The sequence below is a fragment of the Glycine max genome, chromosome 17 (assembly GCF_000004515.6).
Source record: "Glycine max cultivar Williams 82 chromosome 17, Glycine_max_v4.0, whole genome shotgun sequence".
In the NCBI taxonomy this organism is placed as follows: Eukaryota; Viridiplantae; Streptophyta; class Magnoliopsida; order Fabales; family Fabaceae; genus Glycine; species Glycine max.
In genome coordinates, this window is record NC_038253.2 from 4383695 (window position 1) to 4411626 (window position 27932).

The 27932-nt window shown below is 31.5% G+C and overlaps 2 protein-coding genes and 1 long non-coding RNA gene across 11 annotated transcripts in view; 1 reads left to right on the forward strand and 2 right to left on the reverse strand.

The window, feature by feature from the left end:
- The window catches only part of LOC100790157 (calcium-transporting ATPase 8, plasma membrane-type), a 26320-nt gene extending 10090 nt beyond the window's left edge, over positions 1-16230 (reverse strand). For 3 of the 8 annotated variants that reach the window (XR_419009.4, XR_001385771.3, XM_006600405.4), the window contains exons 1-12: positions 8510-8718; positions 8237-8412; positions 5403-5519; positions 5284-5320; positions 3855-3964; positions 3634-3765; positions 3454-3543; positions 1884-1953; positions 1579-1649; positions 1371-1454; positions 1216-1293; positions 1057-1128 (exon numbers count right to left, since the gene is read on the reverse strand). Coding sequence is in view for 6 of the 8 variants with exons in the window: in XM_006600405.4 (XP_006600468.1) it covers positions 1057-1128; positions 1216-1293; positions 1371-1454; positions 1579-1649; positions 1884-1953; positions 3454-3543; positions 3634-3765; positions 3855-3964; positions 5284-5320; positions 5403-5519; positions 8237-8412; positions 8510-8591 (1119 nt within the window). In the remaining 2 variants the exon portion in view is untranslated. Of the gene's footprint in view, positions 1-1056; positions 1129-1215; positions 1294-1370; positions 1455-1578; positions 1650-1883; positions 1954-3453; positions 3544-3633; positions 3766-3854; positions 3965-5283; positions 5321-5402; positions 5520-8236; positions 8413-8509; positions 8719-8806; positions 8900-9525; positions 9648-11496; positions 11581-11702; positions 11765-16073 lie in introns of those variants that run through there. The other 5 variants (XM_006600406.4, XM_014769805.3, XM_006600407.4 and 2 more) reach the window with 5 other exon arrangements.
- LOC121173859 (uncharacterized) lies at positions 8796-9722 on the forward strand. Its single transcript, XR_005889412.1, has 2 exons — positions 8796-9121; positions 9243-9722. It is a non-coding gene; the product is annotated as an uncharacterized lncRNA (long non-coding RNA).
- Positions 16231-22673: 6443 nt separating the features above from the next.
- Positions 22674-27716, reverse strand: LOC100793322 (nucleolar and coiled-body phosphoprotein 1). 2 transcript variants are annotated; one of them, XM_041011359.1, is made up of 7 exons: positions 27375-27716; positions 26664-26728; positions 25150-25193; positions 24293-24828; positions 23648-23740; positions 23476-23537; positions 22674-23097 (listed from the first exon to the last, which is right to left on the reverse strand). In XM_041011359.1, the coding sequence occupies exons 1-7, from the start codon at positions 27504-27506 to the stop codon at positions 22992-22994; spliced, it is 1038 nt and encodes a 345-aa protein (XP_040867293.1). In that variant the 5' UTR covers positions 27507-27716; the 3' UTR covers positions 22674-22991. The 2 variants fall into 2 exon arrangements, with proteins under 2 accessions (XP_040867293.1, XP_003549289.1); XM_003549241.5 differs by having other exon boundaries at positions 24293-24834; positions 27375-27715.
- Between the last annotated feature and the right edge of the window lie 216 nt (positions 27717-27932).

The window sequence follows — 27932 nt, forward strand, 5'->3', positions numbered from 1 at the left end:
GTTTAATCAATAAAACAGGTGGACTAAAACTAAAAAAGAATAAATATAATCAATTTAATATATTCAACTATTGAAAGAATTTTTACCAAAAAAAAATATTCAAAGAATTTCAGTACAATTTAATACATATTTCACCCCTCTAATTTCTCTCTGCCTCAGTTGTTTTCAAAAACCAAACAGGGAATTAAATCCCTTACTGAACACAGCATGCACTAGATGAATAATTGACATCATTTCAGAGTGACTTTTCCAGGAAAAAAAAAATTCCTTAGAGATCCAAATAGGAAAAGCTTCCCTGTAAGTGCACAGTTTTAGTAAAAACACCATTTTAGTTTCTGAAAGATTTGAAGTTTGTTACTCTTAGAATGTGGGTTTGGGCCTAACTCAACCCTACAAAACCTTCATAAACAGCATGCACTAGATGAATAATTGACATCATTTCAGAGTGACTTCCAGGAAGAAGAAAAAAACAAGAAATTTCCTTATAGATCCAAATAGGAAAAGCTTCCCTGTTAGTACACAGTTTTAGTAAAACACCATTTTAGTTTCTAAAAGATTTGAAGTTGGTTACTCTTAGAATGAGGTCTTGGGCCTAACTCAACCCTACAAAATCAACTTATAAGGTGAGGATTACCCCCAACTTATATACTTCAATTTGGCCGTATCACTAGCCGATGTGGGACAAAACCACCACCCTCCTAGTTGCACTTCAGGCAACCCCCAAAGAGGACGCAACTAAGGCGGGCTAAGGGGGTCCACAATTAAGGCGGCCTTCCAACAATTACATTAATCCCTAAAAGCTGAAAATGTCAATCAATTTAGTTCATTTTAGAAACTAAAAAGATGTCAAAAAAGGACTAAATCAATCATTTTTTCATCTTTCAAGGACTAGTATGGTCCACCTCAAATCTTTCAAAGACCAAAATGGTGTTCTGAACATATTTGGATCCTTAGAACAATTCCCATCTAAGCTATAAGGGTTAAGGTCCACTTATAGGTACATCAACATCCACTTATAATTACAAATAGAAGGAAAAATGAAAGTCCAAAATTTACCAGCATAGTTCCACTGCCATCTGCAACTTTACATCCAGAAATCAGAAAAGGATCACTAGAATTTTTTTCGACCTGCAAAAAGAAAAATTATTATCTACTTAGGAAAAGAGAGCAGTAATTAACCTTATTATTCTTCACAAGATAGAAATAAACACTTACAATCTTGCTCTCCCCAGTCATACTTGATTCATCAATTGCAAGAGAGTGACCAGTGATCAAAACTCCATCAGCAGGGACCTAGAAAAGATCAGTTAAGAACTAAATAACAAAAAATTCAACCATTAGGCATGATATGCAAAAATGACAAGACATACCTGATTACCAATGTTAAGGGGTATAACATCACCAACAACAACATCATATATGGAGATCTCGACTCTTCTACCATCTCGAATAACCTTCTCAAGCACAAATTGAAATATGAAGTTAATAATAATAATAATAATAACAATAATAATAATAGTAACAACAACAACAATAATAATAATAATAATAAAAGTATTGCTAAGACAAAAAACAAACCTCCAAATGTATGTTTCTTTTGTGCTCATTTAGGTCTTGAAACTGAAGAGACTGCTTATAATCACTTATAGCTACGAAAGAGGAGGACAAACAAAGTAGGGTGTTTTGCCCGTTAAAGGAGAATATTATTAGATGTATAATTATAATTATTATGATAACATCCATAATAAATGACAGTTGATAATGGACTTGTGTCTACACCAAATGCATTTTATATCAAATAGAAAATTCAGAAGCAGAATCTTAAAGCATGTAACTAAATGCTTTAATGCATTATCAACTTTCCAAAGGCACTATATCAATACCTGTAACAAGAATAACAAGAATAACTGCAAAAGCAATGCTTCCCCCGTCATACCATCCTTCCTTAATACCCTGAAACAGAATTAATTCTGAACTTGATAAACCTAATTCCTAGGTTTAACAAAAACATGTTCCTAATCCCAGATTATGAAGGGATGAACTGAGAAATACAAAGGAACACTAAAGGTCAAATGAATTTGTCGATGTTACAAGATAACAGTCAAAAAGCATGCAACTTTTACATAAATCATAAAAATGTGGTGATTAAGTCTTGAAGCTCTACCAATACCTTACAATTCACTTGGAACTTATCAACCAAAATATGCTCAAAAGTCATAAATAACCTCCAAAAGCTCACAAATCCAAAGTTTTCCATTCAGATAGGATAGGACAGATTCAAATAATATGCAAAGGTTGGACTTGGATCAAATTAAACATTCATGAATACACCAAATTCACACCACTGACACCAAGCTCAAAATTCCAGTACTTGCATGAGCTACTAAATTTGTGAATACTTTTTTTATACACCTAACTCCATGTACAAAATTTATTAACTGCCTTTCCTGATAGGCTGATACTGACCAAAAATTAATCCCCCCACCCACCCCAATGAGTAACACTGGATAAAAATTGTCAATAAGGAAGCGTGTACTTAACCATCTAGCTTTCATAACCATCAGCAGATTTTATTATAGAAAATATCAGATAAAATCGAACCTATACAGTCCAATACCATCATTTAAACTCTGCAACATATAAAAGGAGCCTAATAAATGTGTGTTTGGAGTACCTTATTTAGTGTCCAAAACAGCTTGCAATCAATTCTTTATAAGAGAACTTTTGAGAAGAAGAAAAAATCTCAAAAAGCAATCAAAAGTCAAAACCAAACACACTATAAATCACATAACAGCATCCAGGCTGATTTGATTACTTAGTTTGCCAAGTAACAGAATGGATGGTCTCTTTTTTGTTTAAGCAATATTGATTTTTAAATGTAGACTGCAACTCAAGAAAGAATCCTGATCTATTAAATATGAGTACATTTGTTTACAAGCAAATGTTCCCAGTTTCCACTACATTAGCCAAATAAAAAGCACTTGCATATAGTTATGTACTTGTGCTGGTAGCCTGGTATACAGATGATATCACGATACTGGTCGGATAGCTACTAAGCTAACTGAAGGGTTGTACACTCGAGATCTATATAGCATTTTAACAAAAGGAAAGTAAAACTGTCTAGCATGCAACTGGCATTATCCAAGAATAGCAATAAGGAAGAATTACAAGAAAATGGGCAATAAGACAGCACATGGTTGGAGGATGAATTTTTGTATGTGGGCTGAGTTAGTGAGGGGGGGGGGGGGGGGGAGGGGGGGGGAAATACAGTAATTAAAGACAAGTGAAAGTTCAAGACATTAATATTTTTATGCATTTTTTTTTAAAAAGTGTATGTTTGGAATGAGACAAGTCCACTGTCTCCACTAAGTAAAAAACAGACTCCTGACAGGACTTTCTTTTTCACAATATGAGAACAAAGAATTGCATCATAACTTTGTCAGCCAATCTCACCTCAGATTTTATCCCCAGTGCTAATGAAGCCATTGCAGCTACCATTAAAATAATCAAGGTCAGATCCTTGCAAGCATCCCACATAAACATCTAAGGAAGGCAACAAAAACAAAGACATCAGTTCAATAACCCTCCAATAAAAAGAGGATTATCAAATGCTTAATGTGCACCAAAATTTACCAAAAAACTTCTTCCACTCTTTCGTGGGTAGTTGTTGGAGCCGAATGCACTCCTCCGTTTCAGCAAGTCAGCATCATCACTCTGAATCCCCTTCTCTAAATTGGTTTTCAACAAATGTGATAACCCTACAACCTTATAAAGTGATTCAGAAGAATCACGTGAATATTATGACACTAATCAATACAATTCAGATTTAAGAAAAATTTTCTCAGCACAATTACCCCTCCATTTTCCTGTAGAGCAGTAGCATCACGGTCCCTTGAAATTGAAGAAAGTTGTTCTTGTCCAACCGAAAATTCTCCAGTGGAGCTTGAAGGAGATTTTACAATTCCTAATCCCAACAGTTAAATGCACTGAGCATTGATATTGAAAAGAAAAAAAAAATAGTGCCTATGCTTTTAATATACCAGGCGAACTAACTCAAAAATAATTTAATAAAGATCTAGGGAGCACCAAGCATCAGCACACCAAAGCACTTTCAACTTTGTTATTTAAGTTCAGAATAAAATTAATACTACAAACACCTTTTATCACTGTTAAAAAGGATAGCAGTAGAATCCCAAAATGATAATCGTGCCCAAGACTCTAGGCCTCTAGCATTAGAAAGATAATCACAAATGATAATTGGATATATCCAGGTAACACTTTAGACTTAAAGATAATACTACAAACACCTTCTTATCATTGTAAAATAGGATAGCACTAGAATCCCCAGATGATAATTGTGTCCAAGGCTCTAGCACAAAATCAATATCACAAATAATAATTGGATATATCCTGGAAATAGTTTAGAATCAATACAATAAAACAAGCACGGAAACACCTTTGATCATCATAAATTGATGAAAGACAAAAGGGTAATGGAAGACAAAAATGAGAACACTTTTGATGAATAAGACCATTAAAAATCTCTGTAAGAATAATTATTAAACATTATTTATGCTAAAAACTAGCATGTAAATATATAGTAACAAAACTATATAAAAGCGAATGAGCAAGTCATAAAATTACAATTGAAATGTTAAAAGGAAGTTAATTTGCTAAAAAGATAATTAGTTCATATTAAAACAACATGTCAGGCATCAATCTTGGAATAAATATCAATAAAAACCTGCTATGTCAAAACAATTACAACACTTGACTTCTAAGCTACAGGCTTTCCAGACAAATATGCAGCAACTCACATGAATATTAGGTCATTAACATTAACACGGCTTATCAAGGGAGATCAGTGATACCAAGGATATATAATTTCAGACTTTTTCCAGACCATCATGCAGCTAATCAGGTGATGGTATAGCAGTAACTAAAGTGACCTTTCTTTATGAGCAAAAATGGTGCAAAAGTACAATAAACACTAATCGATTATGTTCACCAACTACTAGAACTGACAACCTACATAGCCAAACAGACCAAAGTACTGAACTCATACAGATTAGCAGAATAAAAATCAAAGAAAAAGATATACTGTATAAGATAAGTAAAATAACATTAAGAGAGTAAATTTCATAAATTTTAGAACAATAATAAAAATCTAGTTACTTCTAACAAATTAGGAGACAGGAGTAAGTTCTAAATAGGAAAACTAATGTGAATTACTAGTAAACTACAATTTGGAGACATAATAGTGAGAACAATCTAATGACTCACCATTCATTTGCCCAGCTTCCTTGAATCGATATGCGGCCTAATAGAGTAAATTAATTAATTAGTTCACTTAACACATGCAAAATGAGCAATGATAAAGAAAGTCAACTCAAGAACCGAACTTGAATGGCCCGTGTATGCACTATAACAATTCTTAATACTCGTTTCTTCTCTTCTTCTTTCTTTAAGTCCAAGGTGTAACGAAATCGACGAGAAGCATTGAGCACAAGTGCGGCTTGCTGAAACACAAAAGGAATTATTGGTCTGGTCATTGAACAAAGCATTGTCTACCAAATAAAAAAAATAAATGCACAATGTGTCAAAATAGTCAAATATTCGTAGCAATTGATGTTAACACAATAATTGTAACATGGAACTGATACTGCTGAAATAATATAGAACGATGTCTTCAAGTTCCTGATTCAAGATCAAGAAAATGCTCTGTATCTTGTCTTCAGCCAGTTTTGGAAACAGAGGTTTTCATTTGTTGGAGAATAATTGCAACTTCAGAAGAGCCATCATAAAAATAATGCATCTTTAATCTTCAAACTAGCATGGAAAAGTCAATTATTAAGTGTCTATTAGGACCAACAAACTACCAGAACTGTAGTAGTACTCAGTTTCTTTTTACAAACTTAACTTTTTTCCCATGTGAGAATGTTAAACTTTTCTAGTAATTTAATGAATTCTTTCCTTCCAGTAATATAGGAAAATTTCAAATGTCAGAAGAATTAAGACTTGACTTAAAAGAGTTGATAGTCAAGCTTAGTGCTTTCTTCTTTTTGTCTTCCCTACAAATGCTTATCACTCTAAATTCTAGTCTCCAATTCCATTCTTGCTTTATTTGCAACTGTGAATAGCATCAATCCTCCTAACATTTAAATCATTACCTTTTGTCCCATTAATTAGTGCAGTATCCTTCAATGTCCTTTACAAGAAACATATGGACTTATCTCACTGTAGCTTCCTAATTGATGCACTCTCCTAACTATCTAGTGTCCAGCAAACAAGGGGTCTAATTCGTCTTCAACCACAACTCTGTTAAAATAATTACAGGAATATTTCCTCCCTCTTGGCTTCCGTACACATCAATGGTTGTCAATAAAATTTGAAATGGATGCAACACAATCTTCAATCAAAATATTCTCTGCTACCAAGCATAGCTGGAGTTAGTGTACAAATCAAAGGATCAAAGCTGGCCTTTCTGCCTCTTATGTTCTTTTCCCAAAATTATGAGGCAGGGTTAACCCCTCACTACCAAGATTCTCTAGAAGGATTAAGAACTGAGCTTTTTGATGTTGCTGTCTATAGATAGTAAATATCCTGGACTGCTGTTGGTAGTCCTGGCAGCACGTCAAATATCTTATTTGCAAGTATAGAAAGGTATTCAAAGTAATACTTTCTATGATTGACTGATCCAATCTTGGTAAACAATGGTAGTCAACAAAGTGCCAAGAATCCAATCCTTTGGACTACAGTGTTTCGGAAGAGATTCACAAGATGTTCAAAACAGTACTGAAGATCCCAAAACTGTGCTAATTAGAATTTGTACTGTGTTCTCTTGAATACTCTAATCTACTCCAGATTTGTTGTTAGAAATGTTGAATCTTTGGAAACAAAACTTCATTCCACTCCCTATCTTTCTAGTAGTATTGTATATTTTAATCAGTCCTCTCCTTCATGCTTTGTGGAGAGTGTCCTTGTTCCCGTGTTTCGTTGATATTGAATTAAAAATGCATATATATTAAACAAACATAACAAGAAATAGAACCTTGTCTAGTCTCATACTTTAAAACTATAATTCTGGAGCTCTTAATGGCAAATTCATAAGAAACAGGTTGTATAAACTTGTCCTATAGCCCACAGCAGAAAAGGAACTTAGGTTTGACAACAAATGAGTACTAGTATAAGTTCAAATCATTGCGTCAATAAATATAGATAGCTGCATGAATGCTAAAATCTTGTATTAACAGGGAAGAAATTTCCACTTCTTCCCCATAGACCTTTAAATGAAACAAAACTCAAATTTATATTGCTATTACCAATCAGCCAGTACTTGAACTTTGTATTTTTTGAGCCATTTTGATTATCTACTTATCTTTTCAAACATGTCTCCCTGAAACCATACCGTCTATCCAGTTGAGGCTTCATTTGGGGAATGGATCTTCTCATTTGAGTTCAAGAGACCCTAAACAACACCCCAGTTGAGGCCCTATTTTCTCCTTGTCTATGTCTCTCTTCACAAGACCGTAACACATGAAAAAACTCACTAAGAGGATCCACTCCCCTTCTGCACTGTTAATTTAAATCCTGTAGACCATTAAAATGAAAGGAAGCAGCACTCTCTCTTGCTCTCTCTCTCTCTCTCTCCCTCCCTCCTTCCTTCCCTCTCTCTCTCTGTGTTTGTGTCAGTAGATATAGTAAAGTTTGGCAAAATATATACTGGTTGAACAAGTGGATCCCCCACCTATATATATATATATATATATATATATATATATATATATATGCAGGCACTCACATACAGAAGTGATAGGAAGGGGATGGCACCCAAAATCCTACAAGACAAGGCACCAATAGCCTGCTAGGGAGACCAACAAATGCGCAACCCACAAGATTATTGCACAGGCTAAAACTGCAAACAGTTTTAACTAGCTTCATTGAAATAGTAATCCATGCCCATGAGGGAGATTTAAGATTGACCCAGGAAGGGTGAAGGGAGGAAGGAGAGATCGCGGGTTCAAATCTCAAACTGACATTTCTAACAAAACTAACAAATTAAAATTTGAAGATAAATAAAAATAAAAATAAAAGTAATCCATGCCCATGGGATTTATATATTTATTCAGTAAAAATTCTAAATCAAAGAAACAGTATCAATCATGTTATTATTATTAAAAATGATATGACAATAATAGTAACAGCAAGAAAGTGACTTAGAAGAGTTGACACATACCCTCCAACGCCTGAGGCGTTGAACCGGAGCATTCTTTGTTCTGGTAACGTCAAATGGATCAGCAGAAACGTCTCCATCATCAAAATCAGCAGAGAAGCTAGCAGGAGACCCAGCTTCTAAATCACGCGGCGTCTGGCTGCCAGGAGAACCCTTGGAGAAACTCATACTTCCAAAAACTGTCGCAGGAGAGATGACACCGTCACCACCTAATATGCCTCACGACTACTTCACAGTATATTATAACAACCATTTTTATCATTTAATTTCCACTACCTCTCTCAGAACAAACCTCACCCGATCGCAAAAGAAAACTAAGTTCAGTCTTCCTACTTTGGAATTTCACACTCCAAAACATGTTCGACAAAAAAAAAAAAAAAATCAGTTCAAATTTCCACTGATATTTGTCGTTTCGTTATAATTCAAAGTCGTAGTTTACCAATCACTGGTCTCTAAATTCAAATCAATCATTTTCAATTGCAAAGTAAATTATAAGCTTATATAGTGATTAGTGCCTAATGTACATTATAACTTTCTTATGTAGTAAGTAAGCATAGTGGCGCGTGGACTTACCGGGAAAATAAGAGACTATTTAGTACTCTGATGGTGAATTGGTGATAGTGGTATTCTGGTTTTCGTCTTCCTCTTTCTCTGCAACCTGAAACCCTTCCGAGGAGGAAACGAATATTATTATTATTATTATTATTATTATTATTATACTAATAAATAACGCAAGCGCATCTGAAACAAACAACAATTAAATTTAAATTTCCATTTCCATTCACTAGATTTTCACCTTATGCAACAGAATCCCCAAAAATAGAATATACGTATCGTTTCCACCCTTGGACGAAATTTCGGTTCACGATTTAAGTGCAGTATTATTCAGTTACGCGCCAAATTATATATGCTCTTATACTTTTTGTCATTTATTATAAGATTGTTTTATTAGGTTTTTTCTTCTTTCCAAATTCTAATAGAAGCCTTTTGGTGTTATGAGTTGATGCAGGAAAAGCAAAGGCGACGCTTCCTGTAGTGGAAAGTGTGTTTAATGGCCACAACAGCACGAGAATCAGAACCTTGACTTTAGGAAAATATTGAATATATTGCAAGAGATTATTTATTTAGTGTAGTGTTGAAAGGGACGAATAACTAAGTAGTGGCAAGTGGAGCAGTCACTAATGCTAATGCGTGGGATTGAATGATTCGCATTTCACAGATGACACAACTATGACGCACGGCACCAGAAGAAGAAGAAGAAGAAGAAGAAGAGGTGAAAATTTTACTGTTACCTTTCTTGTTTCTGCTCAGTGAAATCACACAAAGGAACTGAGAAACCTATCAATAATTGCAAAGCTAACCCACCCAGCGCGTATGCTAATTTTTATTCATAGCTTTTGTTCTCACGCTACGCTGATGTATCTATCTCAATTTTTATTTCATTAAATCTCTCTATAAATTACCTAGAGTATACACCTTATTCTCTTAATTATGAATGTTTAATATTCTTTTTTAACTCCTTTTGAGGCCTATTCCACAATTTACACCCTCTTCACTAACTAATAAAAAATTTATTTCTTAAACAATAATTATATAAAGTAAATACTTATCTTATACAGTACATAAACTGAATTATTAGTAAATACTAAAATGGAATTAAGATGATAGTGTAAAAACATACTAATTATTCTTCAATCTTTTAACAAAACTTCAGCAAATAAATTTTAAAAATTTGTTTATGAAATAATAAAACGGAACAAACAGAGACAGTGGGCAGAAAACAGTTCAAGAGGAGGAAATAAGGGTCGTCAAAATTAATTGTGTTTCTTAAATCTTAAATTTTGGGTAAACAAAGATGGATCAAATTTAAAACATGATTGAAGGATGGGTGGGGCATGGCCGCAGCCCGCATTGGATGATGGGATCATTCAGCGGGGGAAAAAATATTTGGTTTCTTCAACGTTGGAGAAAGATTTTTTCTTTAAAGTCTATTTGGCACGCAAAATAAGAACTAAAATTTAGAATTATAATTTTGTAAAAATTGAAATTAGTTCAAATTATATTTTTTTTGTATTTATACGGCACAAATATTTAGAAATTAAAATTTTAACATTAAGTTAAATTATAATTTTATTTTGTTATTTTAATTGACAGTAATTATGGGTGGGATTATGTTGGAATTAAATAAAAACAATATTTGTCCACACGTGATGATTGAAAAAATACAATGATGAAAGCAACAGTGACATAAAAGTGATGGAGGCAGTAAAGATTTTCTACATCAGTTTAGAATAAGTTGGATTAAATGTTTCATGAATAATAAAAGAGGAAAATAATTATGAATTTAATCATATTTTTTTAATAAAATTAACATTTTAACAAATTAATATTTATTAATAAAAAAACATAAATTTAGAATAATGTAGAAGATTATATTGATCAGTGAAATAGTTAGAATATTGATGATGATATATGTAAGTAGGGAATAATACTGAATTTCTCCTTCTTAAGATAATTTTTAAGATTAAGTTAGATTCAACGGGTTATTTTAACTAATTTATCTTGATATAAAATTATCTTTAATAATTGTTATAATTACAAAAAATATAACAATGATACTAACAATAAGAGAAATGAAAGTGAAAAAGTCCAAAAGATTTCCCAGCATCGGCTTAGAATATTGTTGAAGATCTCACGTCATGACTTGGAATATGATTAAATTACTTCTTATAAAACTTTGAACAATCACAACAAGTTTATTGTTTCTGTTTCATAGCAAGTGTTATGAAATTAATGTTAAAAATTAAGAAACACTAGACAGACAAAACAACAAGGAAGCAAATAAGAAATTTTATTATTATTAACTAAAATACCTAAAACGTAATTATTTTAAAATTCATTGGGATCTCAATTCACTAAAATAAATGACATATTATCAATTACTCGTTATAAAAAAAACATTTTTATATAATGTTAATTGAACCAAACTTTTCCTTATTTCACGTCACACTGTCCCTCCTAATTTTATTTTTAAAAAAATGAAAACATTTGAAAATTTGAAATCTTTATGTCGGTGAGAGGATAAGAGTTAATTTTAGTTTTAAAAGGTTACCATTTCACATAACACAAATTAAAAATACTACACAGATCAAAATTTTCCTGTTTCAATATTGTATAGTTGAATTTAAACACTATCCGCACCACAATAATAAGACGGGTAGAAGTAAAAGATTGGTTAATTAAGACTTAAGAGAGATTATTACCTTCACAGAAAGATGGTTGAACTATTTATCCTTGAGCGATATGTTCATAATAACATTTGCAGCTGATTGCATTCACAATAACATCTGCAACACCATATAAGCGATGGTTCATTCTCGATCTTTTGTAATCAACAATTTTGTTTATGTACAAAAAAGAACCAATAGTACAAGTACCATAAAAAAGACTATTAGAGTTTGAATTTCACCTTATAATACATACATGAAATGGAAGGCACTAAAGTATGGAAGTATAGAGATAATATTTGAAGAATGCAGTTGCAGATTGCTCATTTTATTTGGTTATGCAGATGTTGACATATATCCCTCTTTCATTGAAACTTCCTTTAATTATTAACTTTGTTCGATTAGAGGATCAAGTAAGGTATTGTACTATAGCATGTATAGCGACTTCACTAACTGGACCCAGACATGGCTTGTCCTCCTGGGAAGGAAAAATGCTCTGATTTTACTATGGTTTTCTGCAACTAATAATCTAGTATTTGAATATTAATTCCTTTTATATAAATTAAAATCACCAAAATGACTTTTATTTCTTTTAATAAAAAAATACACGCAATGGAGAATCGAGTTCTAATATGTATAATTCAGTTGTATGACATCTGTCAGGCATTTTGTCGGCAAAACAAATCTTCTCCTAATGGAACATATTATCAAAGATTCAATAAATTCAAAAATGAAAAATTCAATACTAAATTTAAAAGTCGTTTTATTTTAAGTTGAACCAAAACTTCATATTTTTTAAATAATATTTTACTCAATAAGTTTTCACACTTATCTTTAAAAAAATCATAGAATAAATCAATTAAAACATAAATTTGAATATATATACTTCAAGACAGTAGGATTGATGATTAATTTAGATTTTAAACTTGTATGTTAACGTGTTGTGAAAAAGTTATTTAAATTTCTATTCCTTATTGCATATTTATGAAGAATAATTTTATACTGGTTTCTTTGTGTTCTAGATTCGAAAAGTGGGGCTTCGATATACGGAAGTTGATATGTTCTTGGGGAGGTGTTTTTGTTGTGTTGTTTTACGGGTTGTTGCAAACTATACAGGTTCTTAGTGTTTTCTCTAAGGCTTTTGTACTTGCTGTAAGGCTGTACTGTGGGCACATCTTGTGCTCTCTTTATTCTTAATAAATTTATGTTTGCCTTTTTCAAAAAATTATTGCATTTAATTGAATCACTTTAAACTAGTAATTTGATGTGTTTCATTTTATTGAATTTGCATATTATTGGCCATTGGGTAATTGAGTTTATGAAAGGTTAGATATTTAACAAGTTATCATATTTTAAAAATAGTTGATTTTTGTTTTTCATTATGATATATATTGATATAGAGTAATTATCAATTTTATTGATAATTAATATATATTGAAAAACTTATTATCCCTCTTCTATAAGAATTCAATCTTGAGACTTTACTTAAGAGATTTAAATTAAATCTCAGTCAAACTAATGATGTGTCAGTATTTTGAATAGTTGATTATTAACCATTAATCATGTGTTACTAATGTATAAATAAACAATATATGTATTGATAATGTAAAAGTTTTTTTTCAAACTAGATGTTAACATGATATTTAATACTTAAAATATTTATTTATATCTATAAATATGTCAGTTATTTTTTTTAGTCCATGTATTTGTTTATTTTTGTAAATATTTTTTTATTTTTCGTGTTTGTAAGTTACTTAATAAATCTTATTGAGTGATTTTGGAAGTGATGCATTTTTTGAAGAGGACATGAGACTGTATGCTCTCCTATTAGAGATCTAACAATAAATCATTGAATATTTTGACTTTATTTTTGCATAATGATAAATAGCATGTGCTTTACATTAAGATACATTTTCATGTTGGTTGGCAGGTCTATCTCTATCTCTATCTCTTAGAAGTATGCAAAACTATGACGACAAAATTTATAAGAGCATCTTTAATGGAAAAATTCATTTTAAATTCTTAGATCACTTTTTGTGAGTTTTATAATGTCACATAGGATGCACGAATTTTGTTCATTTTTTACTCTAATGATAGATTTTATTTTGCATTTTTGAATAATTTTTTGTGGATTGTACATTTAAAATTAGTTAGGAAAAGAGATATTAAATAATAATATTTTTTGAAAAAAAAAGAATTCTTAAGAGTTTTTCTCCTAAAACTCAACTTCCGGTTGAAGAACTTTAAGCAAAAAATAATGATAGATGTGACAGACAAGCATTCTCATTAAAAATGCTCTAACTTGTAATGAAACATCCAACCATGAACATGACTACCTAAGTGTTGTTGGTTAGTGCTTTATTGCTAACATTAAGAAGCAAATGATAATTTATCGAAATGATACTTGAGATGAAACACATACAAAAGTGATTTCATTGTTAGTATATGAAATATGGACCAGATTATTAAGAGGAAATCTAATATAAATATTATACTAAAGTGCACCAAAGAAATTTGTAATTTAATTATTCAAGAAATAATATGGTTCAAGAAATAATATGGAAGTCAAGTGGAAGATTGTTGAAAAATTATATTTTCTTATCTAAAGTGAGATTTTATTTTAATAACAATTATATTAATTGTTTATAGTTAGTTAATTTTATTTTAAGTGATCTAATTAAATGAGTATGTTAAACTACTAAAATGATGTAATATTAACTTAATGAGTACTGAATATCTTTATTACCACACTTTTGCATATAGGGTAGCCTATATTATGTCAATAAATAAAGAGCACTATAGTTATGGTTCTTTATTTATCAAGTCATATAATTATATTTCTTCTCCGGAACTAAAGATAGTCACAAAAGTCTATTTAAGGAATAAGAAAAGATACTTTAATTGAGAAGGAATCATAAAAGACCAACACTTTCGTTTGAGTTGTGACTTTGGTTCCTTAAATTCTTTCATGTTATTAGTAAGGTTATTTAGAGCATCTGGAATGATGTTTATATAAGTAACTCAATTTATAGTAACTCAATTTTAAATAATTTAATTTTTTTAATGAGTATTTTTCTTAGTAAGTTACTTAACTCATAAATATTTTATTTTTTTTCTCCTATATTAAATAATTCTTTTTAATTTTAACCGGTTCAAAATCATCTGACATCCAAAAATAATATATTTTTATTAAGTAACTTTCATTATAGATATTTTAATAGTTATAGAATTAAATATTTATTTTAATTTTTAATAATCAAACATGTTATAGGTTTTAAGACTTTTAATATATGCATTATATATATATATGAGCGCATGTGACTTTTTTATTTCCACGTACAAAAAGAATAAGAAATATTAAAATTCCAATATAATAACAAAACAAAAATAAAAAACATACCAATCATTCAGTCCAATTTAAACTATTTTTAATCAAATTAGGTTTAATTTAATTTAATGTTATACTCAACTCTATTGAAGCTTCATTAATTCAATTTAAAGTTTGAATTTGTGATTTTATTTAAGTAAACAACAACCGATGCAGCATTGCGAAATTTTTTTTATTATGTTATTAGTATAAAATATTTATTAATTTTATTAATAATTAATTTTTATTGATTATTTTTTGTGAGATCTCTTCTTTAAACCTTATTTTTTTCATCCACAAGTGTTGAACTCGATTTCTTATTAATAAATAAACTATTAAATATTGAATATTTTCAATGATTTTGATATACGTTTTCTCAATCCTCCTATCTACCATTTATTTGATCTATTTTGTTAATCAGGGCTTGTAGTTGTCTGTTTCACATATACTCTCCTAGCAATATGTTATTACATTTTCTACATTAGATGTTACTTCAAATCTTTGTTTTCAAGTGCACTGTGCACACATTTCTAATTATATCTTGTTTAGTCTGTTCGTTCATGCAAGGAGACATTCTCAAATTCTTGTCCTTTTTTTGGCTAGAATCTGGGATTTTGTTGCTCAACAGAATTAAGACGCAATAGAGATATGATAAGGTCCAGTTGATAAAGGACCTCTCCTCTAGTCAGTAACATGAGCATAAGCAACTCGATTTCCTTCTCTTTTAGTGAATATTATCTTTCTTAATTGCTATATACAGAGTTTCTTTTTATTCTTTTATCGATTTATTATTTTCCCATCTTAATTCTACCCAATATCGCAAATCATACAATCCTGCAATAGTTATTTTTTTTTCCCTTTAAACTGGAAGCACGCCTTTAATAGATAAATGCATGAATAATAATTTAATAATATTTTCTTTAAATTTAAATTTACTTTTAGTCTCTCCTACTGTTGAGTCAGTCCTATCTAACTAACATTCATACTAAAAAAATAAATGTGCATATATGTTAGCAAATATATATATATATATATATATATAACTCAAAGATACTAAAAATTGAAAGTATAGTTTAGTATAATTTAAGATTTGTGGATAAAGAAGAGTTAATTTATGAAAATAGTTATTATAATCATAAAAGCTACTTGTCTTGAGCACTAATGAAGACGGCAAGAAAATCTGCTAGCATGGAAAGAAAAAGTAGAGGCTGAGAATGGAATAGTAAGCGGGCATCATATACTATACCTGAAGTGAAGCAGCAAAAAGGAGAAGGGATGTTAATTGTCAACAGCCACTGATGAAGCCAAAGGCGATAGAATCCACTCCTTTCACCCCAAGTTTAGAATAGAATCAGCGTGTTATAGTTATTACTTACTAGCCAGGAGTAAGGTTTAAGTTTAATTCACGCACTGCACCATTATTGCATTAACTATATAATAGAGACTCAGTGAGGATTGCCACAATTTCGTCATCAGTGCACAGGAAAAAGAGAAATTTCTTGGAAATTCAGTGTTATTTAGTGTGGGGCTGTATCTAGTCTTTTATTTTTATTATTATTATTATTATTTTTCCTTACCACGTACAAATGTATAATAACATATTGTTTTTGTTGTAGTACCACGGACTGGAATCGATCTTCATGAACCGACGAACTGGATAGGTAACGAATAAAGATATGTGCGATAATTCGCATTATTTTCATAGATCTATCCGCGTGATCCGTAAGTTTTCCTAGACTCAAAAGAGATCCTCACTTTTGTAGTTTAAACCGAGGAACAGTCAAAGAGAGAAGCATAATGTTGTGTTTGGTTAAGATGATAAAAAAAAATATAGATATTTTTATTAAAATAAAGGGTCTATTTTATTAAAATGCTTAAATTGTGTTTGGGGTTTTTGTAAAAATTTTAAAATATTAATTTTATTATCTTAAAAAATTTCATACTACTTTGATTCTTGTAAAAATAAAATATATTATTAATGATCTTGAGTGAAAACTTTATAAGATAATTATTAATAAATTTAATTATTTTTTCAAACGCACTCAAAAGATACAAAATTCACTTTTGTTTTATCTTTTTTTTTCCCTCATCTCACTGGAAAGTACTAGAAAATCGTTCACAAAGTAATGAAAACTTGTAAATTTTTGGAACATTTAGGCGCAAAAAAATTATTTTTCATTTTGGAGGATTTTAACCGTCACAGGTAAGACTCGACAGGATAAAATTAGAAATGAAGCTATTAGAGAGAGGGTTGGAGTAGCGCCTATTGTAGAGAAGATGGTGGAAATTAGACTTAGGTGGTTTGGGCATGTAGAGAGAAGACCGGTAGACTTTGTAGTGAGGAGAGTAGACCAGATGAAGAGAAGACAAACAATTCGAGGCAGAGGAAGACCCAAAAAGATTATAAGAGAGGTTATAAAAAAGGATCTCGAACTTAATGATTTGGATAGAAGTATGGTACTTGATAGAACATTATGGCGGAAGTTGATCCATGTAGCCGACCCCACCTAGTGGGATAAGACGTTGTTGTTATAATCAAATTATATATATATAAGTTTGTTAATCACTTTGGACTACTGTTTAATTTATTTGTAATCAAATTACACGTGTAAATTTGTTGGTCACGTCACGAAATCATGTAACCAAATTTTTCTTGAGAACCAACAAAAATAAGTTTTATTTTTACATACACCAAATTAATTCAAAAAAATTTACGAGGATGAAATTAATATTTTTTAAATTTTACTAAGTTCCAAACATATTTTACCCTTTTTAAAATAGAATATAAAATGTGTGAGACTCATAATTTCTTTTTTGTTTTTCTCTTCCTTCCCTCAACCAAACACATCATAAAAGATATTATCACTTATGTGTCTTTAAAGTTTCAAACAAGGGAGAGAGAGAGGCCTAGGATAGAACATAGTTTTAAAATTCAAATAGATCTGATTGGTTTGACCATAAATCAGAGATTTAACTTGAATTGAGTTGCATATCAAATCCATCATGTTGTTTATTTGGTGTTATCTGGTTTAATCCCACCAATTAGTTTTATGGGTAAATTATTGACTTGGGTTGATTTGGTTAGATCAAATTATTAATTTTTTAAATGTAAAATTTAATGAAAGTATAAAAAAATTCAAAAATTGAATAATGATTTTAAATTTATTGAGTGGATCAATTTAGCATCAAATTATCATAATTAATTATTAAACTTATAATATAATTAATACACGTACTTATAATTTCTTGCTTTTATTTGAATGTCCGCTTAAGATAGCTAAGAACTAAAACGAGCAAGCAAACACACACTAAATATCTGGTCTGGTTTGGTTCCCCGTTCACATATAATAACCAATAGAGTCACCTATAGCACGAAAGCATTCCATCTCTGATCACTCCTTTTCAGTTCTTGGATCAACTCATACATGTTTTTCTTTTCATTGGATGCATGAGCTTTTAAGGACCAAGTACTGTCGTATAGGACACTCCATGAGTCCATGTGATGTGAACCCTGTTAAACTAATCACAAGTAGCTCGTACAACAGAAGAAATTTCTTGGCAATTTCCATACAGAAGGGCCACTGTCCAATTATTTCTTTGGTTTCTGATTTTTTTAAATACATGAAAATTGAAAGATTTATAATTTTTTTTTAATCAACTGAGATTCTTTTAATAATTTTTTTATCTTGATATTTTAATTTTAATTTCACCTCTTATCTTTATTGTGTTCCAAATTAATCTCATATCTCTTATATTTTAACCAAAAAAAATTATCTTAATATTTTAATTTTAATTTCACCTCTTATCTTGACTGTGTTCCAGATTAATTTCATATCTCTTATATTTACAAAGGTTCATAACATTTTGCAAAATCATTAGACTCTTCCATTATTAACGTAGGTGCAAATGCTTACTTGGATTGACCGTTGGGTATTTAGAAAGGTAACCTGTGTTTCATGGTCATATGTCATCAGTTCCAACTTTCAATCTACGGCTGCATTAGCCACAAATAAAGAGGATGGGAAAAAAAATGAAGGAAATAGAAATAAATAAAAAATAGAATGAAATATGAGTGTTTAGTTTTATAAAAATAAAGAACAAATAAGAAGAGAGAAAAAACATGGCATTCTTCTGCTTTAAACCCACAACACAAATCATACTAAGAATATATGCCCTTGTTCATTTTCTCTCATTTTTTTGGGAAAAAAAAGTGTAGGACTTGCACTCTTTTATTTTTATTTCCATCTATTTTTTCTTTATCAAATACTTTGGATTCAAATTTCTCTCACTCACATTCTTAATAAAAATTAATAAATTAATATTTATCGATAAAAAATTTATTCGTGATATTCCTTTTATTTTCATTCTCTCTTCTCCCATTCCCTACATTTGATTCCAACCAAACCAACTCCAAGTTTCCTTTTAGTCTTGAGACTAGGACTTCAACAAGGAACCATCTTATTGCAACCCTGTTTACACGATTACTTTGGTTCAGTCACTAAATAATGGGGCAAAAACTTAGAACGAGCAATATTATTTTTTTTATTTATAAGAATTGAACACAGTATCAATAAATTTACCACACATATATTCTATTAGATCAATTTAGTTAAATTTCTTGATAGAATGAGCAACATCATTTGTAAACAAAAAGCATTTTACAGCTGCTGTCAGTAGATGAACCATCAATAAATGCATTTCACAATAGATGATTTTGATGATAGGAATTCCCAACTCATTCTATTTCACACCAACACAGCCTACATGTTGTAGTTTGCCAAATTGGACAATAGACAGTTATTATTTCGATCAATACTATAAATCGTTGTGAAGATTTTTAAGTTAAAAAATTTATTATTTGAAATTTTGTACAACGTACAAGAACACATGTGGCTGTACATGTACCTCTATAACTCTTAAAACAACTAAATATAATCTATAAACTACACTATAGGTGTACCTTTACGATTCTTATAAACTCATTGTGCAATGTTTTTTTCTAAAGAGACTTGCAGTCTGCATAGTTCCAAACCATATTTTACAGTGCCGATCAGAGTAGCAAGAGTGTTAATTTTCCAATATATATATATATATATATATATATATATATATATATATATATATATATATATATATATAACTTGGTGATTGAAGAGAAAAGAAAGACCAAGAGATTTTGAATTCAAATTTCTCTCATTAATCAAAACTAACAACTAATATTTAATATATTTTTATGTTTTTATTGTTAGAATTTCATATAATAATTTTTGTGACCGATTCAACAATAAAAAATTCCTTTCCAAAAACTCGAAAAATCCATGCACATGTAGAATAGGATGATACTAAAGCACAAAAACATTATCCTTATGCAGATAAGTAAAGAAAGGTGCATATAATATTGTTATTAGTTATGCGACAAATTAAATACGGGCGCGCATGGTTACTTAAGTGTTTATTTTTTTTAATATGTTTTTTAATTAAAATAAAAATGTTTCTCGGTAATTTATTTAATAAGAACTAATATTAATATAATAGTCCTTAAATTAGAGAATCTGATTCTAATTGAAAAATAATATAAAAACACTTAAAGTGTTATGTTTTTTTCTTTACTCGTGTATGCTTAGTTTGCTGATCAATTGCTTCTGAAATCGATCGTGTGACTTTAGTAGTTGTTTGCTGCGGAAGGCATGTAGCCAGTAAACAACCCTCATTTGTAGTCATTGATGAGTATATATAATAATAAGTTACTAACTATATTCCATATTAATTCTAAGAAGAAGATTTCTTCCACTGAAAATTCGCGTTAATTTGACAATTGTGACTCCTGAAAGTCATTGATATTGATGTATACACACGCATATGCATGCATTGATATTCCAAGTATTCTCCGTCTGAATTCTTTAGCACTTTCTAATTTGAGTCTAGGAGATATCTTGAAGAGTGGAGCAATATAGCGCATTCCCATTAAAGTGCGTAGAAAATGTTAAAACATTCCTCCAATTTTCCATGAACAAGACCAAAGCTACTGGACACAAACATGTTTAGTTCTTTTCCAACTCTTCTTTATATATATATATACATAAGTCTTTTTCCAATTTTACAGTTTAGTAACTTTTTATATAAAAATGTAGCTTTTAACCTAGTCCAATTATTATAAAATAATGTGTATAACATCCGACAGATTGTTAGGGAGGGGGGAGGGTTGTATTTTACACTTCTTTTCTCAAGCATTATTTCCACACCGACACCATCATTAGGTAATGTTTAGCTTTTTTTTTCTCCTTAGTAATTCTCATATAAATTACATACAAGACTCGAATTCAATATTATTAACTAAGCTGAAATAGCTGCATATAAGTTAATTAACTTGGTCGTAGTTTTCATCCGTACTAATTTTTTAGGTAACGTATGATAAGAAAGAAACAACCACAAAAGTATACAGAAGATATCTATTAAAAATGTAAACATATATGCAATATAATTTGAAAGACCTGTATATACACGACCAATATTAAGTCAACCGCGTTCCTATAATTGAGTTTTTTTCCAAAGCGAAAGATCTAGTTTTTAACACTTTTCAATCCACTTTTATTTTCTCCTTTTTCTTTTCCACAACCCTCATTTGGAGTGCAACACATTGTAAGAAATAGACCTGTAAAACTGACATCATGAATCATAAAAACTTCGTACTCCATTGCCCAGAGGCTCTTCGCTATGCGAAGGTATGAGGGGAGGGATGTTGTACGCAGCCTTACCCTTACATATGCAAAGAGACTGTTTCCGGATTCGAACCCATACACGTGAAAATGAGAAGAAAGTTGTTCTGAGTCCTTTTTATTTGACTATTTTGTAGGTTCTTACTACCATATCATCCCACCACAAATGCGAAATCCAACCATTCTTATCAAACATACGTAATTTAATAAATAAAAAGAGCACACGCATTTCACCCAAAGTCTTAAATGCTAGTAGCCTAGTAACAGTGCCTGAAACAATTTAAATTAGAATATGGACATATTTAGCTGTTCTGCAGACTATTTATCAGTAGTAATTTGATGTTGGATTAGATAATTGAAAATTTTCTGATCAACCACCACTAAATCTTGACTTATTTGATTTTCAAGAAGTGTTATAGCCTCATAAGTCATAAGCAATCTAAATTCTGATTTCCTTGTCAAATCTAAAAATATGTCACAAATCTGTCTTACAATCTCACCTCTCTATAGTGCCGAAATTTGTGCCATTACAAATGTATCCTCATTTAGTTTCCGTAAATGCAATACTAGCTAGCAACTCTACCATGTAACTAACACAGTTATAAAACCCCTAAAAATTAAATATTAAGTTATAATTTAAAAACAAAAAACAAACAAACTTGGTCATACATATTTTTGCCGCTTCACTGCTAGTTTGGAACCCGTCCCCTCATAATTTTGCAAAGTTGCTTCGGTCACATTAGTTAATCTAATTCCAAATCAACAATAATCAAACACGAACCACAAATCATTAAAAAAATTAGCCTACCCCATTCCCCAGAAGCTCCTCACTAGAAAGAAGATCATTGTACACAATCTTACCTGAAATATGTAAAGAGACTTAACGAATTCAAACCCATAACCAACCAGTTGCCAATGCATAACTTTACCGTTATGTCACAACTCGCATTCACATTAACATACCACTTTGCAATCAATTTCTTTCAGCTTCCAATTTCATCACTCGGGTTTTAGATTTTATAAAAGTAAATTAATAAATATGTATTGAGTCCTGAAGGAGCCAATAGTGACGAAGCAAAAAAAAATTAAATTGAAAACCAATTACAGATCTCGTTCATCATCGGCAGCAATTACTGAAATTTCACGGCCTTAAAATTAAAACTGCATGGTATATAGTATCACAAATTCAGACAGAAAGGTGTCTTCATTTTGCCAGCTACAAAAATTCTCGTTCCTTTGGGAACGGACAGCAAAAATCACAAAGAAAACATACAGGTGAAAGTCAACTTGTTTACCAGAACCTAGCAATGTCTTTTGGATGTAACATTCTCCCCCATCACAAATTTCATATCCGCAGCATGATTCGCTTTGTGTCTGATGGTAACGAAATAAGGACAACAATAGTACAATACTGCGCAGTCCCCCACAAAATAAAACAATATCGTCAATCAGTCCTCATCAGAATAATTAAACTTTACTGAGTGGGATTGTAAATCAATCTGTCCTCCCCGGTAGCTTCCACGTTTCTTCTTAGTCTTCTCATGACGAAAACCCCTGTATCAGAAAAAAGTTCCATGTCAATAATAAAAAATATCAGAAAGAAAAGACGATCATGGAATGTGTATATCAAAGAAATTGTGCGTAAAATCACGAGTCTGTATTTTATGCAATTTATATTGAGTGACAGCTCTAATTATACACAATGCATAACATGAAGATCTAAGTTAAGCTAACTTCTGAATTTCCCATTAAACAACAGATTTTCCCTCGAAAGACTCACTAAAAAATTAAACTAGCGCAGCCAGTGTGAATAATTAATTGCCTTTCCATATAAAGGCTAAACTTGCAAGCCAAAGTCACTACCCACATCACATTAAAAAGTGCAAATATTGTAAAGCAGAATTACTCCACTACCCATATGAAATCACAGACCTTCCTCTAACTTGATCGAGAATTTCTGCTGCTTTAGCACCATAACCATTCTCGGCACCATCCTGCAGACAGATACGCCAATACAAATTTATTGGAGAATGCAACAAGGACAAAATTTACAGCATCAAATGCATTAAAAAAGAAATGGTGAAAAACTAAAAACTTATCACACCTTTGCCCAATAAGAGTTATCCTGAAGCCTCTCATCAGCAAATTGTATCTTGTCAACTTGTACTCGCTGAAATGCTGCATTAACTGGTTTTTTCTGCAATTACAGTTGTCACAAACATGAATTCCACTATGAATCTTAGCTTCATCAGTGAAATTGGAATTTTAGATTCATATCACCATAAAACCAAAATTGTAGAATAATAATCACAGATAAAGAATGAGAAAAGACATAAAATTAAGCAGCAGTGCAAACATCCAAAAAAGGACAAACCAATGGTAGATATGGGAGAAGTAACAAACTATGGACATTGGGACAAACATTAGGAATTTATGATGTTAAACTTTCATTAAAAGGTACACCCGAAACACTATAACCTGGAACAATACCATTGTTTTAGACTCAAATCAAGTATTCGTAGCATTGGCTGATGCTATAGTTCATTATTAACAACATATATATACTCAAAAGTAATGATAAAGGCTAACAAACTCAAACCAATACAATGGCAGAGACCAGTGTGCAAAAAAAAAAGTTTATTATATCTTTAATGAGAGAAAAATAAGCATGAAGCTCAATTCCAGACTCCAGAGTGCTTATCTATTAGCAAGTTATATATTCAGAGAATAACCATTAGTTACGACATACCTCAACTGATCCCTTTTGTTGTTTCTTCTGAGAACTCTGTACAGAAGATTTCTCTCCAGCCTTCTCAAGGTTCCCATTGGTTTGCTCCTTAGATTCATTCAAATTTTCTATTTTTCTGCGTTTGGTTTCTTCATCTGCCTTTATATCTGCAACTTGTTGACCATTTTCTTCAGAAATCGATCTTTTTCTTTTCTTAGAATCTTTCTTCTCCTCATGTGTAATTTCTTTGTTTGCTTCAATATTCTCTTCCTTTGAAACAGTTTCATTGGGATCTCCAATCTGCTCTATTGCATCACCTTCATCACTTCGATTGTCCTTCTTTTTCATTTTAGACTTGGATTTTTTCTCTGTCTCAGAACCATTAATAACTTTGGCATCTGTAGAAACATCATCCTTTTCTTTATTTTCTTTAGCAGTAGCTACTGACTCTAATTGATCATCTTCCACATTAGTGGCAAGAGATTCAGAAACTAACTTGCTTTTCTTTTTCTTCTTTTCCTTGGATTTACCCTCTTCTTTGTTTTTGCTGTTGACACCTGCAACTAGCAGGAAGTAGAAGAGCCAATATGAAGATTCAATTTCCAGGGTTTAGGAAGTAACATAATGAGATAAGCAAGCAAGTAAAGTTGTCATGACAAGAAAAAAATGATCCAGAGCACAAGGCCCTCGTGTGGTTAAGTCAGGGAGGGTAGATGTACATAATCTTGCACTCACAAGCAAAGAGACCATTTCCAAGATTTACCATCATACCTTGCCATTTCCAAAATCATTGCCTTGCAACGTAGACGTCACAGGGCAACAGTTAAGGAAGTCACAATGACAAAGAAAAGAAGATTTTTCATGGAACTAAAGCATACCTTGCTCATTCTGATCATTAAGATTTGACTTGGCATCTTTGCCACTGAAAAGAGAGGAGGGAAAAACAAGGAAAGGCTCAATCAACGTATGAACAAGACAGAAATTACGCTTAAATAAATAGGCAAAACATCATTCATGCACGGAGAGCAGTGTTGTCAAATAGCGTCTATCACAGTGCTATCACACTATAGTGTAGCGGGCTTTGGGAAAAATGCAATCGCGATGGCGTCGCATTGTGACTCCGCGAAAATTGCGATTGCCGGTGCCTTACATGTCGCGGCTGTTGCGTCGTCGGTTTCCGACAAGATGGAATCCGGAGAGAAACTGCATCGACAGCAACAACACGATTGGTGTTCATCGTTCTGAAAGAGGAAACCGGGTCAGTGCAGATTGCAGTTGTTTTGGGCTTGCAGAATGCAGACAAGGTCTTCAGCTTTGTTAAAAGTTAAAACTCACGTGCAGTGGTCACTCGTCACGCGGGTTTTTAAAAGTTTACTCTATTGGTTTTTAAAACATCAAAGTAAAATTTCATATTTTTACTCTAGTCTTTAAACTTTTTACTTATGGACTTGGACGCAACAGTAGCATTTTAACTTCTACAATTCTACTTCATGTAAGTTTTTTCCAGAACACTCTAGAACCTCTCATTTTCTCTGATTCTTAGTCACCACGTAAACCCTTCTTCCTCCAGCCTTCTTCTTCGTCCAGTGCCTCTGTTTTTTACAGCTAAGGTAACAACTTTTTTTTCTTTCTTTTGTTTAATAGTCCCCCTTCTTCGTCCATGTCATCTATCTTATACCCAACCTTCTTATTATTCTGATTTTTTTTAAAATCACAGTATGGCAGAGGAGAATGAACATATTTTGTCTTGAACAATTTAACTTTTGAGATAGTATTATGTTAATGTTTGTCCAGCTTTTTTTTTTTACATATTTAATTGTTATATCTATTCTATTTCAACCACTATGCAACTTCCGCTATTTTGGCCGCGACGCTATCCGCTATATTCTATAGCGGATTTTCATCTTTTCACGATTTTCCACGATCCGCTATTGACAACACTGACAGAGAGTAATTGGTGCTGCAGAAATTAGAAAAGCTACACTGCCTCTTCATTATTTGTTCAATCTTTCTAATTAAGAATTACTACTTTTGTTGATACATGGATTCACAGGCATTCAGGAAACATCTGACAAGGGCCAGCTATACAGTGTTCATTTGCATAGAATTAGGAAAAGTTTTGCATTGTATGCATAGAGAAAATAATAAGTAAATCAACAGTTCATAAATTGCAATCCTTTTTAAGAATGTTCAAATCATAGTTAAAATATGCTTTCACAAGAGCACCTACTATGGGTGAATATCAATAAAGACATCTCTTTTATTTATATTTCTGGTCCAAGAAAAAAAAATATCATCATGACATTATGAAACTATTTCTCCGTGTCATGATCTTGACAATGTGAAGTAAATGACTACTTGACAATGCAAAGCTAATGTATTTAGTCTTTACCATATTTCAAAATACTTGAGGCACATTTCTTCCAGATCAACTGGGGATCCCTTCAAATCATTTTTCTGCATCACAAGCAGGAGCAACAATGTAAAACAACAGAAGAAAGATCCAGTCACATTTGTTACTCAACAGTGATAAGGAAAACATAAACATAGGACTTCAAGGAATTCTAGTCAAAATACGACAGCACGGCATACTTCTTTTACTCTTTTAAGGTCACATTTGAATAAATTTTTCCATAAGCACTTATAGAAAAAGAAAATAAGATAATAAAATGAATTGAGTTTTTCCCATAAGCTAAAATCAGCTTATGCACTTAACTTTGATAAAATTCCTTGATGTCCTATGTTTTATGTCGTCCTTATCCAGACAGAGCATATGAATGTACTTAATAATTTCTGAGGGCAAACTTATAATCCAAGAAAGAAGTTTTTCTTCTCAAATGGTTCAAAAAAACAAAACAAGGGACTTTCCTCATCCTATTCATTCCAAATTATTTTATGAATCAAAATCACGTTGTACGAGCTGAAAACAAGCATGGATCAATAAACATTATACCGTTAATAAAAAAATGCAAGGAAAAGCATTGTCTAACGTTACATTCCTATTGTCCAATACTAATATTAATATTAACATCAAACTAAAAGTTTATCAAGCATAGGAATAAGGTTTCACAAAATCAAGTTTGAACTCAGCTATATAACTGACCTCGAATTGCGCTTCAGAGCGAAACTTTTTTAGGGTTTTGGAGAAGCCACTGTGTTTCAAGTAACGGGCAATGGATTGGTGAAGAAGAACTTTGTGTTCCGAGTTGAAAGCTCCATTGTCAGTGTGCTTCATTGTCTGGTTGCTTAACTAAACTTGGCGAGAAGTGAAAGCGAAGAGGGTAGAGATTCTTCCTTTGTTACTCGGTGGGGTTGCAGGCATGCGAAAACGGATCCTCCGACTCCGTTCTCCGTGTGAAGTGTGAACCACCGCGCTGCAACTGCCACACAACTTTAGAAGAAGGGTTCAATTAGGGTTTTATCAACACCCTTTCCCTGCAAAGTGCTAACGGGCCAAGAAAACCATATATAATTACATTTCTGACATTACTGTATAAAATTAAATAATATGCGTATCCACGCGTTAGTAATTTAGTAAATAATTATAAGAATACTTAAAAAATACTGTATATGATAAGGTAAAACAATTACAGAATAGTAAATTAAATATATAATACTACAAAAGACAAAATTTAAACTAATACAAGTATTTACCTGTACA